The sequence below is a fragment of the Nelusetta ayraudi genome, unplaced genomic scaffold, assembly GCF_046127955.1.
Source record: "Nelusetta ayraudi isolate G7.1 ecotype Tasmania unplaced genomic scaffold, CSIRO-AGI_Nayr_v1 ptg000011l, whole genome shotgun sequence".
NCBI classification, from domain to species: domain Eukaryota; kingdom Metazoa; phylum Chordata; class Actinopteri; order Tetraodontiformes; family Monacanthidae; genus Nelusetta; species Nelusetta ayraudi.
This window is the reverse complement of record NW_027466061.1, coordinates 3,070,051-3,084,484: the sequence shown is the minus strand read 5'-3', so window position 1 is coordinate 3,084,484 and position 14,434 is coordinate 3,070,051. Positions and strand designations below refer to the sequence as shown.

General features: G+C 42.1%; 1 protein-coding gene across 1 annotated transcript; it reads right to left on the bottom strand.

Annotated features, from left to right (window-relative positions):
• Nucleotides 1-2,482: 2,482 nt before the first annotated feature.
• On the bottom strand, nucleotides 2,483-7,138 carry lim2.1 (lens intrinsic membrane protein 2.1). Its single transcript, XM_076019705.1, has 5 exons — nucleotides 6,985-7,138; nucleotides 5,632-5,813; nucleotides 4,550-4,699; nucleotides 3,333-3,467; nucleotides 2,483-2,664 (listed from the first exon to the last, which is right to left on the bottom strand). Exons 2-5 carry the CDS (start codon nucleotides 5,804-5,806, stop codon nucleotides 2,603-2,605), a joined length of 522 nt encoding a protein of 173 aa, XP_075875820.1. The 5' UTR covers nucleotides 5,807-5,813; nucleotides 6,985-7,138; the 3' UTR covers nucleotides 2,483-2,602.
• Nucleotides 7,139-14,434: the final 7,296 nt, after the last annotated feature.

The following is a 14,434-nucleotide window of genomic DNA, read 5'->3' as shown; positions in this document are numbered from 1 at the left end:
CTTCTTTCTTTCTGTCTTTCTTTCTTTCTTTCTTTCTTTTTTTTAGTTCTAATTATTGTATTTCCCCCTCCGCTTTGCTCAAAAACCGTGCGCCAGCATCTGCCTGTTTCTCCCGCTGGGCAGCCAGGCTTCAATGCAGCGCCGGTGTCTGATCCGTGAGTGACACGACGCCGAGCATTACACAGTCAGTGGGAGGGCGCTCTGCCCAACAAGTGGCTATTTATCACCAGACAGTAGCTGTACGGGAGTTGGGGAGGGGGATGAGGGGGGGATTGATTTGCTCGTCGGCCAATTAGAGCCGAGAAGTAGCGGAGGGGGCGATGCGGGGGGCAGACTCTCTGACGCGATTGGCTGAGGGGTGTTTTTTTTTTTTTTTTTTTAAAAAATAAAATAAAATATATATATATATATATATATTTTTTTAAGGCGGATGAATCAACAACAAAAAAAAGTGATGCCGGAGATGCGGCGCACCTGGGACCGCGCGCCTCACTGGAGAATTAGACTCACCCTTTTTCCCCCGTATAATGTGCTTTGCACACGGTCGCCCACAGTTAATAACTGACAATTATTGTAGCGCTATAACATGTTCAGTTAGTACTTTAAATAAGAATTTCAAATACATTATTATTATTATTATTGGAAAAAACAAAACGATTTTAAAGATTTTTTAAAAGCAATCCGGTCGCTGTCCTTAGTGCTGAAAAACATCAGGTCTTTTTCTTCTCTGTCTTAATGGGTAAAAAAAATGTGACGAAGCAGCTTTATGTCGTAAACACGAGTTACTCACCGTTTTTAATAGTTTTTTTTTTTTTTTCACATGTCATGTAAATTAATTCAAATATTCTGTCAGGTCTTGTGGCCCTATAATGTGTTCGAGGATAACTGGGCTTTGTGGTGTTTTGTACTTTAAATGAACCTATACACGCGCGTACCTGAAGTTCTGTTTGCTTTCAATAATCCCAATAGAATAACGAAAAACTTGGATTTCATATTTTGAGCGATGCATTACAAATTACTGACCAAAGCAGCAGCAGCCCACCCCCTCGTGTAACTTCTGGAGTTTTTCCTTTGTGTTTGCAGCTTTCCAGCTCTTCAAGTGACGTCGGCTCCATCTCACAGGAGGCTTTTCCCCTTGCCACGGGTCTGTCTCGCAATTCCGCTCAAATTAGCAGTAATTGTCGGTATTAAAATCTGGGAGAGTACAAGTGCCGCTCCTGTGCCCATTTGCTAAAAAGCGGTGCGCTGTAATTTGTTGATATGGTGTTGTCATCACATTTCCAATCAGGCCGGTTAATGTAAAAGTGTCTAATGTAGGCAGAATTCACGCTGCAATGCTATTAGGCAATTACGGGAGATGTCAGAGCGGAAGTTGTAATCTTTAGGCTGGAGGACAGGATTTCCATTTGATCAGATGGAGGGAGAACAAATTAATTACTGGGAATCAGTTACGCCGGGAAGCGCTGTTGTGCTGCATTAGTTTGCGTAAGTGGACATGTTCGCACAAAATGTATTTCGTTTTACCTAAAGACGTCTCTATCACAACTCCAACCGCCATTTGAGACGCAGCAAAGTGTGTGCGACCTCTTTTATAAGGCACGAAGCGCACATCTTGGTCTAATAATAGGTCCAGACATACCAGGAGGCGCCACGGTGGAGTGAATTAATGCGACGCTCGTCTCGGACTGACACATAGGGAAATAACAATAGCGCTTGTCAAACCTCTCTCTAGTCTCGAACCGCAGAATGGACCTTCAAAAAGAATCCACCGGAGCAGATGGAGGCAACCCTGCTGCACCGCACAGTGTGTCAATCCCTTTTATGGAGCGCACCGGGATAACAAGTTGCTTTTAGGAGAAAATGAGAAAGAAAATGAAACAAATGGCGGTGAAATCGCCTTAAGGATCCGTTCTTGAGGCGCGGTTAAGCGGCTTTCTGTGGCCATTTCATTAAGTAAAAATCGTGAGCCGGTCAGGCAGCGCGTCACTCCGTTAAGTGACACGTTTGCGGTGCATGGCGGGTAACAGAGGGCTTACAGGGTCATCAAAGTGAAGGAAAGTAATAACTACATCCTTCGAAGCAATGCTTCAACACCCACGAAATCCTGATAATAGCGACAAAGCATTTTGAGATTGAAGCACTAGACTGTTCAAGTTAAAAGTTAACGGCAGTGAGACGTGATCAAAAAGCGTTTACTTTTTGGACAGTGCAATAAGAAAATGTGGGAAATTGGAATAAAACAACAAACTACGACCATAACAACGTCTTTATGTATGTTTCTGTGTATTTATATATGGTTAAAAAAGTAAACACTTTTTATTTTTTATTTTTAGAACAAACAGATTTGCTCTACCCAAATGTCATATTCATGCATCTGTGGCAGTTTCTGCATTTACAGAACTCAGGGCCAGAAGCCCAAATGGACCACTGAAGACACTGAACCCGTTCCAATCTACTTCATCTGAGTTAGCCAATGAATAATGAAGATTTGTGCATCAATCTTTTATTGAAACAATTTATTGAGTATTGATGTAAACTCCATATGCATGCCAGGTGCAGCTCCCATGTCCATGATCCACTGATGGCTCATTTCCAAAGTCTTCTAATGAGAGTTGGCACTCCGAGGGCATTCATGCATTCTATAGGCACAGAGATAGAATATACCTAAAAAGAAACAGAGTTATTTTAAGAATGATAGAATTATTGTATTAGAATTCCCCATTCATTGTGTTTTGAATACTTAGGCATGCAGTTAGTGCTTGTTAATATAATACACAACACCAATATTTTGGTAAAAATGTTATTTTTAAAGGATATATAAAGGGATACAAATATACATTCTACATATAAATATATATATATAAAAATATATATATACATAAATATATTTAGTTATTAGGAAAATACAACAGTTTTATGTCACTCTTAGTACTAATAAACATAATCTGTTAAATGTAACAACTGCTGTCCCTCTCACTTTTCACACATATAACATTAGAAATCCTATTGGACATATTTATTGTGACAGCACTGATTAAATTGTTTTATGTCTCAGGCTTTTCTTTTTCTTTTTCCTTACACAGTAAATATCATTTGAGGGCCGGACAAAATGCTAAAACCTTCTTTTTTAATTAAAAATTCTGAATTGATAAATGAATTGAATTTGTCATCCACCCTCACAACACACAAAACAACTAATGTCGAAGTGACACTTTCAAGTTTTGAAAGAATACCTCAACCTTTTGAAATCACTATAATGTATTATGACCTGCATAGAAAGTGTTTCATTGAGGACTCTATGTGGCGTCTTGGTTTGATAGTCCCATATTTACCTGAGAAGAAAGTGAGCACCACTGACACCCAGCCAATGATATAGGACCAGGAAAACCTCCAGTTTCCATAGCGTTTCCCGTAGTAATTGATAGTCACACCAGTGTACACTGCCATGGCAAGAAACACTAAGAAGCCTGAGGACACACACACACAGAAAAACAGTTACATGTAACTTCTAATTACCAATTCCTATTGGGGAGGGGATATCATTTTAATTAGTTCATTTGAGGATATTCTTGAAGTATCAATCAAAGGTGGGTATGGATGATGGATGTTGCACGATTTCTCACATGATGTAACAATTTAAAGGTGTTAAATGTGGAAGATCCTTAAAACTTGGGCCTTATTTAATATATTTGGGTCTGGAAATGACTGCTACACATACAAAGTTATAGAACTGTAGCATCAGATCTACAATGGTTGTAACAAAGCCCGCAAGGGAAACAACAACCCTCATTTATTTTGGCTGCGAGAGTTATTTGCCCCTCGGACTCCGACTTTATCTAAGTGTCGATGAGTTACAGAAAGGAAGCTGAAGATATATTCCTCTGTGTTGGAGTAAACACGTCTTTGTTTTCCTGAAAGTGTAATTTCACACAGTGACCTTGACTGCAGGATAAGCGGTGATAGAAAAATAAATGGAATATATTTTTTTGAAGAAGAAAAGCAGAACTTTAAATGACCCCTGGGCCAAGTGCTGACAATGAGAGCTGCCTCCAGAAGGCATGATTAGAGATAATATCAACACTGTTGCTGCGGTTAACTGAGAGTGTTTCCTGTCCGTGTTAAAGGCAGTTTGCTCAAACTTGCATTTGTACTTTTTTGTAATTATGATTTCTTTCTATTGCGAGTTTATCTATTAGCGTGATCGAACTCTTCAAATATTCATGGCTCACTTGCTTGTTAGTTTTGAACTCACTCTTAATTGCTGAAGCACCCAAATTAATCCTTGTAGCGGATCCAATATTTGGCTGCGTTTCAAAAATCTAATCAAGAGTTCTATGTTTTTAAAGTTACTTGTGCTGCTAGACAATCTTCCCAAGTAACCCCACAAGGCTGTAGTTAAATTACGCTACTGAAATCATTAGGATCAGAATACCATCATTATTTTCTAAAGACCTCCCTTGAAGCCCCTTTATTGCGGCGGTTGCAATCCATTGTCGTTTAATGAAAGCGGAAATTGAAGCGAGCACCAAGAAAATGAGGTCCGACTTACAGGAGATGAAAAACAATATGCCTGCAGCGAAGGTCTTGTCAAACCGGTCAAAGGAGGAGTAATGGATGAACGCCATGATGCCGATGATGATGCCAATGAAGCAGGCCAGAAGAGAGAGGATCATGAGGGCTCGGGTGGCATCTAAGTGGGCTGTGGACAAGGTCAGATGTCAACAGGAGTCACAGGGGGTCTCCAGCACATGTCAATAGAGGGGAACATTGTGACTTGAATGATAACGGCCCTGTCAGGTCACTGTCAACAAACCGATAAATTACAGGATGGTTTGAGAAAAATGCTTTGGCCAGAGCGCAGGGGAAGGTGTTTTTGTGTGTCCATGATGAAAGAGCATGACAATAAATGGAAGACGTCAGAGAAATATTCTCTATATGAAGCCTTAATCTCTAGTCTTTATGGAAAAATGTGATCTCCTTACATTTCAGTCAATTGTAAAGAAAGCACTTCAGCCTTTGCTGTAGATTTGCAAAGGACAAAAGCAAGAAGCTAAGAAGGTTTCATTTTCATAATTAAACTGTTTATTTTTCACTAAAGTGTGAAGAAATTTTTATTCTCCAACTTTAGAAATGTTGAGAGGTTGGTGACAAAAAAGGTCCTCCTGCCACTGGACACATACGCAAAGATTCCATTTGAAAAAAAAAAAAATCTGTTTTTTTTTGTAAAATAGAATCAGTTTTTTCTTGAATTTCATGAATAATAACTGACCATTTTAGTCAAGTCAGTGGTTTAACATGTAGGCCAGAACAATCAGGCATGTCATCAGAATGTCAACACTGCAGTCATGTCACACTGAGGACCACACTTGTGTCTGTAGTAAAATTAAAACAGTTGATCACAAATGCATGTGGATCACTGTTGCCCACATGAGCTTGGTGATGATGCCGAAGCACAGGTCACTTCAGCGTATACGTGTCTCAATGAAGCTGTCAGTGTCTCGCTGTCCTCGTTGGCAAGCGATCCACAAAGTCATAAAAAACTTCTCAATCTCCCACCACCCCCAACAAGCTGAAGACCTCTCCCATCGGTCAGTTGCAGAGCCCGCCACCTCTCGGGGGCCCGTCCCTTACCGATGCTGTCGTTGTGCGGGAAGCATTTCCCCGGCATACAGTAGCGCCACAGGCCCTGGTGCATGTAGTTGCCGGACTGCCGATACTGCATCCAGTAATCAGTTGCTGTGGAAACGATCAGGAGGATGTTCCCCACGCCTGCACAAAACAGCCCTCCGCCCATGAAGCTGTACATCCTGCACCTGCGCACACACACACACACACACAGAGGAACATAAGGTCATTGGGAATCAGTCGTCGGCGCGTGTGCGCGTGGACACGTGCGCACGCACACACACACACTTGAGCGCCAGAGAGGGTCTAAGTGTCAGTAATTGGGTTGTAATGAACATATTATTTCCACTGGACGGAGCCGCAGGGTCGCCCGTGTGTGCACGCTCCACTTTGTTCTACAGGGGATCAGTCTCTGAAGGCAGGCTTTGCATGGGTTCACCCTCAACCCTCTCTCTCTCTCTACTCTCTCGCGCACACAGGCGCACTCTCACACACACACTCACAAACACGCCCAATGATGCTTTGATACTTGATACATCTATTGCCCATTGTTCCACCTGGGTGCAATATCCTGCAGCCGTACCGCTGCCTCTCATAGAGAGCCCCGTTGTGAATTTTTTTTGTCCCTTTTTTTTTTTTTTTTTTTTTTTGGATGGTTGTGGGTGGGGCGGTGGGTGATAGATTGATATATCTTGTTATGTTGCTTGTTGAAGAGCTCTGTGTATTCATTGAAGAGCTCTGTATTTTCGCTGGATCGCATTTTCTCTCTGGCAAGTTCCAGCAGCTGCCTCTTTGTGAATCCAATTCATTGGCAGCGCGTCTATTTGCTTGCGGATGCCAACATATGTGGCAAATATGAAATTCTCATCATTGTGTTCAATAATCCGTCGGCCGGTTGGATCTGCTCAAGCTGATTATGGTTATTTTTTTTGTTGTTGTTTGGACTGAGGCCTTGGTTGACGTTGGCTGAGTTTCCCCGAAGCAAGCCGTCCTAATAACACAATCACATATCACACAAACTTTTATATCACCCGACTGTCACGACTCCTGAAAACGTCAAACATCACCATTAGATTCAGCATTGCAAACACATGTCTGTGGCAGTGACACTTGCAGGCCAGCGATACTTCGGACGTTCTTAAAAAATCTTTCACATTCATCATCAGCCTAAGGGCTTGTCTCCCAGGTATTTAAAATAACATAAAATAAAACAGAGATGCATAACAGCGTTTTCATTTTCCGAAAGTGCTGATGTTTGCTCTGACAACGGGAGCCTCGTCCCCACACGGGGGATTAAAACACACAAAGAAATCCAAACGCCAAATAAACACAGACGGCGCTGGAGAAAATTCACCTTACCTTAAATCGACGTCTTTTTCACACTGATGATTCCCGAGACAGGGTTAGCTGATAAAATGAAACTAGATCTTTTAATGCCAAGACAGGCGGATTTCCCGCAGGCGAACAGAACTATTGCTTGACGGGGTGAATGGGGGGGAACCGGGGGCCACAGCAAACACGGCGCTGAGACAATAGGCTAGGCCCGCCACTGGCCAATCAGCACGCACCAGTTTTGTGGAATGGGAATCTGCTGAAAAAACAGAAACGGTCAAAGCGTGGCGAGCTGAAGTAATACTGATGACTGCGTGCTTTCGATTGAAAGTGGAGGACTCAGCTGGCTTTAGTGGAGGGCAAGCCACGCGTTAAAGCGGCGTCTCTGGCAGCTCGGCGTCTGAATTCAGTCTATTTATAAATGCAAACAGGGTGACACTGATCAATAACTATCTGTAGTTTATATCTACTACCTACATTTGAAAGCATTATCTTTCACTGCTCCTTGAAAAAAAACTACGACTCTGTTTTTTCTTCCAGCTTTCATAAGACTAAAGAAATACTATCATTGGATTTACTGTTATTGATTTCAATCGTTCATGCAAGGCAAGCAAAAATAATCTTCACTTATTAAATGCAATTAACTGTGGTGGTTTTAAACAGTTTTGGTTTTGTGATCATTTCAGCACTTAAATAATAAATATATTTTCTCTTTTTTTTCTTATACTTTAACATAGATACTGAAACATTTAAATATGCCACTTAGAAAAATTAGGAAAGTTATTAAGAGATTGTTTGGACAAAGAAAGGCCTCTTCAGGGAAAGCAGCTCTTTACACACTTACACACTTCACACATTTCATTACCTTGATCACAGAATTTGTTACAAGTCTGATAAAATGATGGTGGTGGATTTGAAATCACCCCTCCCCATGTTTGTTTGGGCTTTCTTCCCTTGTTGGACACCGCTTTGTGGCAAAGTGTTCACAAGATACACCAGAGTGGCCTATTTAGCTGAACAGCTTATACTGTTTTTTTTTGTATTTTACAATTGTTTGTCTTTGTTAGTGTGTTTTTCAGATTTGTGTTTCTTCTCCAGGCGAAAACAGAAATAGCTTTGTGTGTGTTTATGTGTGTGTATAAAAAAAGATGTACTCACAGTGCAGCCATGCAATAGTTTGCCGCAATCTTATTGTTGAGCGTGCAGCTTTTTGTGCTGCACGGAAATGCAGGAAAAGATCTATTTGAATAGGACAGAGACGGACATTTGGGTTTGCCGTCTGAATGCCCTGAACAGGAGGCAGTGTTTGTGTATAACACATTCAGCAACATTCTCCCGTTGAAATACTTCAATTTTGGCGAGATTCCTCCTCCAGGATTGGCAGCGGCGATGGTAAATGGAGGCGGCAGATGTTTGAAGAAGCGGCTCACGCCGGTACACATCCCCTCGCCGTGTGCTCTGACTCGATGTTTCCTTCGTTCTGGCCATCATCTGGCTGTATTTCCTCCCGTTGTACCTCTTTCCAATATACAGCCGGGCCTCCCTTTTGCTTTGACACCCACACACACACACACACACACACACCCACAGACGCACGAACGCTGAAGATGAAAGGAGAAGAGTAGCTCCATTACCTGCATTACAGCAAGTTGCTCAGACCAATTGACAACAACAAAATGGCCCAGAAAAAGCTTTTTTTTTTTTACTCCGAGATTTGAGTGCTGTACTTACATCTAACTTCATTTTTATAGACACAGCCTATTTTCTTCCATCTGGAGTGTGGCAGCCGGGAAGGGTGGGTCTGTGGGTGGGGGGGCATTTGATATCCTCCAATGCACCATCAAAGTGGACAATATGCCTCCGTGACAGAAGAGCAAATCCATGCTTTTTTGAAGCCGTCCATCTTTTGAGAGATTAATTTTTGTTATGGAAAGTCTGCATTTAGGCGGCATCATCGCTGGCACATTACTTCCCCTTGGGAGGTAATGGGAGGAGAGTAATTACAATGAATGTGCGTGGCTGTTGTGTTGGCTTGTGCTTTTGTGGAGTAGTTATCAAGCTGAAATTAAACTTTGACTTAAATTTCTCAAGTACTTTTGCATTTGTTAAGAGAGTTACAGAACTGCAGGCGTACATCTAGAACAAAGTGTGACCTGGAAGGCTAGCCCAGAAGATACTGTCATACATTATTGTTATAAAAGTTCTAAAAGTTGTAAATATTCACATTCTTGGGAACATTCTAATAAGTTTGAAGAGTAGTTAAAAGACAGCTAATAAGCTTTTTGAAGCTCTTGTTCTAGTTTTCTATTCAAATGAAACATTTCCTATTGAGAAATGTACACAAGTTTGTTGCAGTGGCGCTTACCTACCGTCAGCAAATAATGTCTCACCCATAACTTGACTGGAGTGACGTCTGGACTCCTTGTATTTGGCCACTGCATCATGTTTTTAGGGAAAAAGACACGAGGTGCTCGCTTTCCAATTGGAGGAAAATCTCTAAAAGCCACAGTGTCATAACAGATGCAGCCACAAAGCAAGAGTAAGCCACAGGAAGACGGGAAAAAGAGATCTTGAGCCATGAAATGTAACAAGGACATACCTCATGTTACTGTGAAGCCAATCACCACAGCAGGGACTCAAATATTCATATCACTGGGATCAGTACATATCAAATGAGACAGAGGTTTTATTCATTTATTTTGTTATTTTGTCAGTTAGTTGCGTGTCCACAGCGCCCCCTGGTGTAGTGGAGTGTCGTGAGCATTGAATCTCCATGGAGCAAACAAGGATAAGGCAACCATCATCAATTTGTACAAAATGGTCAGTGAGTAATTAAGAGAGTGGATGCCATTCTTGTTGTTTTTTTCATGTTCCTTTGTTTTCCTGTAAATTCAAATTTAGGCCATAAATTAAGGAGGCTGTGTTTTCATTAACATTTGTTCACTGCTATTTGTTGTTTAACGCGGCAATAATTCTACTATGCGTACTTGTGCTTGCCCAAATTGTTTCAATTTTTTTTTTCTTGTTTTACTTTCTTTTGATTTTTCTTTTTACATCACAAAATCATACTTTTGACATACACACAAAGTTTTGGAGTCAGTGCTTATTTATAGTTTCAATATTCCATACTCTCTGAAAACAGAGCCTATTATATCAATTCAAACCTTTGTTTCATATTTGCACAAAAATTAAGAGTTGATCGAGTGTAAAAATGACCTTTTTTTTTGTTTAAGGACAAAAAGCCTTTCAACAGAGATACCAGAAGTGGGCTGTACATCAGCCCAGATGTAAAGATTAAAGCAACAAGGCAAACAAATTGTGACATGCTTGCTGCTGGCATTTTCTAGCTGTACCGCTCCCAAGGCCATGCGAAACCTAAAAAGGCCTTTGGAAGTTATAAACATTAGAGGGCAAAATGCTTCTAAATCTTTATGTTCCAGCTGCGCTTTGCCTAAATGCTTAAATCAACTGCTCGGAATTGAATTTTCGAGCCTTCAAATGGCTAATTTGTGCGGCAAGTGCTTTCAGCGTTTTCCTCAGCAAATGAACGGCGGCTCTAATCATAAGAGCATGTGGATGGCGCTGGCCCTCCACACCCACCCATGAGACGGCCGCGCGGATGGGGGAGAAGAAACATTTCCACTTAAGCACTTAAATGAATATATCAAGAAACTAATTTGCCATTTTAATTGCATGATTTAGGAAGACGCTCCTTCACTTGCCCCTCTTCCATCTTGGTTGATTTCCAATGTGAGCGCACATTAGATTGATCTATGAAAGACTGCAGAAATCACAACACTTAAGTCTTTTCATTTTCTCCTCCTAATGAAATAATTGAAATTCCTGTCAGTGTCTGCACTTAAGCCTCACACATAGCGGCCATGCTGCCTGGCTGAATGAATCGTGAAAGGCTTGTTTTTCTTATCTTTTCTTGTTTATAGCCTTTTCTTTACCTCTGCCTTTCCCTTTTTTTCTCCCGTCTTCTGAGAGCCGCAGATTCATTCCGTCTGTCAAGCCCAGGAATAGATCAGTACATCCATTTCGCCGAGATTTGCCGTCCCATTAAGTGATTGCTTGCAGAAATGGCAGGGGACATTTCTTCTGATACATTCTCTGAAACAGCGCTGGCAGACATTAAGGACATATTATTGAGTCCCATTTTCTCCCAGCCACAAGGATATCCATTAGAGTGGCACACAGCCCTAAATTTTTCCATTTTCTCCCTCACCAAACTTGACTTTACACATTATTTCTACCTGTGTTTTGTAATTTGCAGCCTCAAATTATATCAGGGAAAAGCCATTTCATAGCATGTGGCTCCTCTTCCCAGGGCTATTTGCCGAGACTTGATTCTGAAGTGTCAAAATGGACCCATCGTTATGGCTAATCATGACTGACAGGAGAGTGCTTTAAAGTCCATACAAGTTGGCCCACATGGGAAACTTTCCGTGTGTGTGTATGTGAAGCCTTTGGCATTTTTTTTTAGAGTGCATAGAGTGTGTCATCCTGATTTTGTTTGACAGACAGCACACTGTTTATTCTCTGAAGCCACACTCCTGTCAACACATCCAAATACTGTTTGGTGGAAGGGATTCCTTAAAGCAAAATAGATTTTTAAAAATGTACAGAATCAGTCAGGGCAAATAAGATCCAAGGAAATACCCTGAAGCATGGCTAATAATTACTATAGGACTGATAGTTAGAACTAAATCATATGGCACCAAACCGGTTACCAGACCAGGGTTTTTTTTTGTTGTTGTTAAAAACGGTGAAAAATACAAATCATTATTCTAATGTTCCTTATTCATCCCATAAGTACCACAGCACATAAATGGTTGGGTCCTCTCAATATCTTTCATTCCAAAGCAATCCAATAGTTTTGTTGAGTCATTTTTAGCCCTGGTGTACACACAGCCCGCATATGCAAATGCACAATGCATTCGGATAAAAAGACCACACATCATATGGTGCTTCAGTTTGAAAAAGATTATATTTTTTTTGATTTTTGAATCTGTTTCCTGAGGGGCTGTGCACAGTGATTTGCAGCCACCCTTGATGAAAGATAGCAATCCTGTGAGAGTATGTTGTGCCGGGCTCGTGACTGCAGGCACCCAGTGAGGATATTTTAATACTGTCAGATAATTAGGATGGCCATCTCACAGTGTGACTTCAGCAATTAACCAGCTGATGAAAAGGCAGCATGGAATGACGCAGGCTGCTGAACGCCGGGACATGGATTCTGAACCTAAAGAGGCAGTTTGCAGCTCGACACTGATTCATAGGGGATGAAAAAAAACACTTTTTTTTTTTGCTGTAAAGTGGATTAAATAATGATTCTTGCACAAGTCGCTCACAATGATTCCACAAATGTTGATTCTGCGTTTCCACCGCATCAGCTCGCACCAAGCACCGTGTCATATCGAGGTTTAGATTAGATTTGTGTTTGTGTTGCTTCCTCTGGCCCTGTAGGATTGTTATGACAACAGAGTGCGCAGCCGGCACCAAGGTGCACTTGGCTTAAAACGGAGGAAAGTCCGTGTTTTTGCGAGGGGGAGCCTGTCGCACCTCGCGCTGGAAGCCTCGTCCTCCAACAACGACGTCTGCCCGGTGCTCATCATGGTGTCGCTGTTGCCATTTGCTCTTTTACAGATGAATCCTGGAGTATTGTACCGTGACGGACACAATAAAAAAAAGAGGGGGGGAAGAAAAACCCCAGCAAACTTTCATTGGAGATCAGATCCACCAGCCGACGGGTCAAGCCTCTCTCGCCGTGCTGTGGAGAGCACAATCACGGAGGCGTCGGGAGGCGACTCAAAGGCCACAGCGGCGCCGTGCTGAGCTGACATTCTCATCGTGCCTTGCCCATTAATTCTGTCATTGTTGCCGCCCCGGCCTCCCGGAGTCCTATCAAAGACTCAATAACCACTGCTTAACCAAAAGTCCATTGGCGACCCCAAGCCCCCCTCCCCGTCCCACTCCCTCTCTGTCGCTCACTCTCCGCTACAAACCATCTGACAGCATGCGGCCGCGCGGAGCAACTGCCTTTCACTTCAACATGGCCAGGATGAAAAGGCCATTATTACCCTGTAATTGTGGGAGTCAAACCCAATTAAGCAAATCTGTATGGGGGCAGATGCTGCCCAGACAACCCGCCACCCACCCACCCAACTGCACACACACACACACACACACACACACACACACACACACACACGCACGCACGCACACACCTTATTTACCCTCTCTTCACTTGTCGGCCCTAATCTGCCATGCAGCGCCGTGCAGGCAGAGAGTCGCAACCCCGGCTGTGCGGGACACGTCGCTAATTGAAAACGCACCGGTCGTTTGCTCCTTCCAAGTGAGCAAGAAGAAAAACAGGAGGAAAAAAAAAAACGACCAAAAATAATAAAACACCCAGCCGCCTCGTCCCCTCAAGGCCTCAGGTGTGAAGTGAAGCGAAGTGCCACTCCTGTCGACGACGGCAGGCAGGCGAGGGAAGAAGAGGCGAGCGAAAGCCATTTAATCCACGGGGAAGGAAGGCAAGAAAAGAGGAGCTTAGGCCTGCCGGGCTGATCCCCGCTGGAGCGGCCCGGCTACGAGGGGCTCCGGCTCGGCGAGCAAACGCTCCCATTCAAGCAGCACGCCACCTCCTGCGTCCGACACTTCCTGTCTCTGGGAGGGCTGCATGTAAAATTAGGAAGGGGAAAAAACTGAGGCGGTGTTCAGCCTCACCGGAATCCCTGTGAGATCAACCCAAAACCTTTTTGCGCCACATGGCAGGTGTTTCATGACAAGTGGAACTCTAGCACTTGGAACACAGTTAGGAAAAAAGGTAGCATCAGGCGACATATATTTGCACTATATATTATTAATTAACTAAATTATAGAAATTTGATCATGAAGCAAACAATTAATTAATTCTTGATATTACTTTTCACTGTTGTGAGTGCATGTATGATCCATTTTTTTTTGGACATGCACATGCACTGATTGATGAAGTTTAATAAAAAAAAAGATTGGTGTATTTTGACCAAACAGCCCATGTTCTGTTAGTCAAGAGTCTCTATTGTATTAGTTATACATGCAGTAAACATAAATAGAGTTAGTTAGTTAGATAGATAGATAGATAGATAGATAGATAGATAGATAGATAGACAATTGTTTTCATTTTACTGATACGAGACGCAGGAGGAGCAATCTCAAAAAACACACATGTGGTTATTAGTACAATCATTACATAAACTGGACTTCTTTAACTAATCCAATCAAACCAATAGAGGCAGAGACAGAGAAAAGACATGAGCGGCACATTAGAGGCGTAAGTCATATCCAAAGATTCACTCTACTGAAGTTAAGTTACAGTTTTCCAACTTTTTAAAAGCTTATCTGGGTAAAAATTATACTCTGGAACGAAGAATGATTAAATTAAATTATGTATGAGGCCGTAAGAAAAAAACTGAAAGGAAAAGAAAATTTG

Excerpts from the sequence above, each read along its gene's own strand:
- lim2.1 (XM_076019705.1), bottom strand. The coding sequence starts at position 5,806 with ATGTACAGCTTCATGGGCGGAGGGCTGTTTTGTGCAGGCGTGGGGAAC. Across the intron at positions 4,700-5,631 it reads CCCGCACAACGACAGCATCG|CCCACTTAGATGCCACCCGA; the intron begins GTAAGGGACGGG and ends CCTTGTCCACAG. Across the intron at positions 2,665-3,332 it reads GGTGCTCACTTTCTTCTCAG|GTATATTCTATCTCTGTGCC; the intron begins GTAAATATGGGA and ends GTTTCTTTTTAG.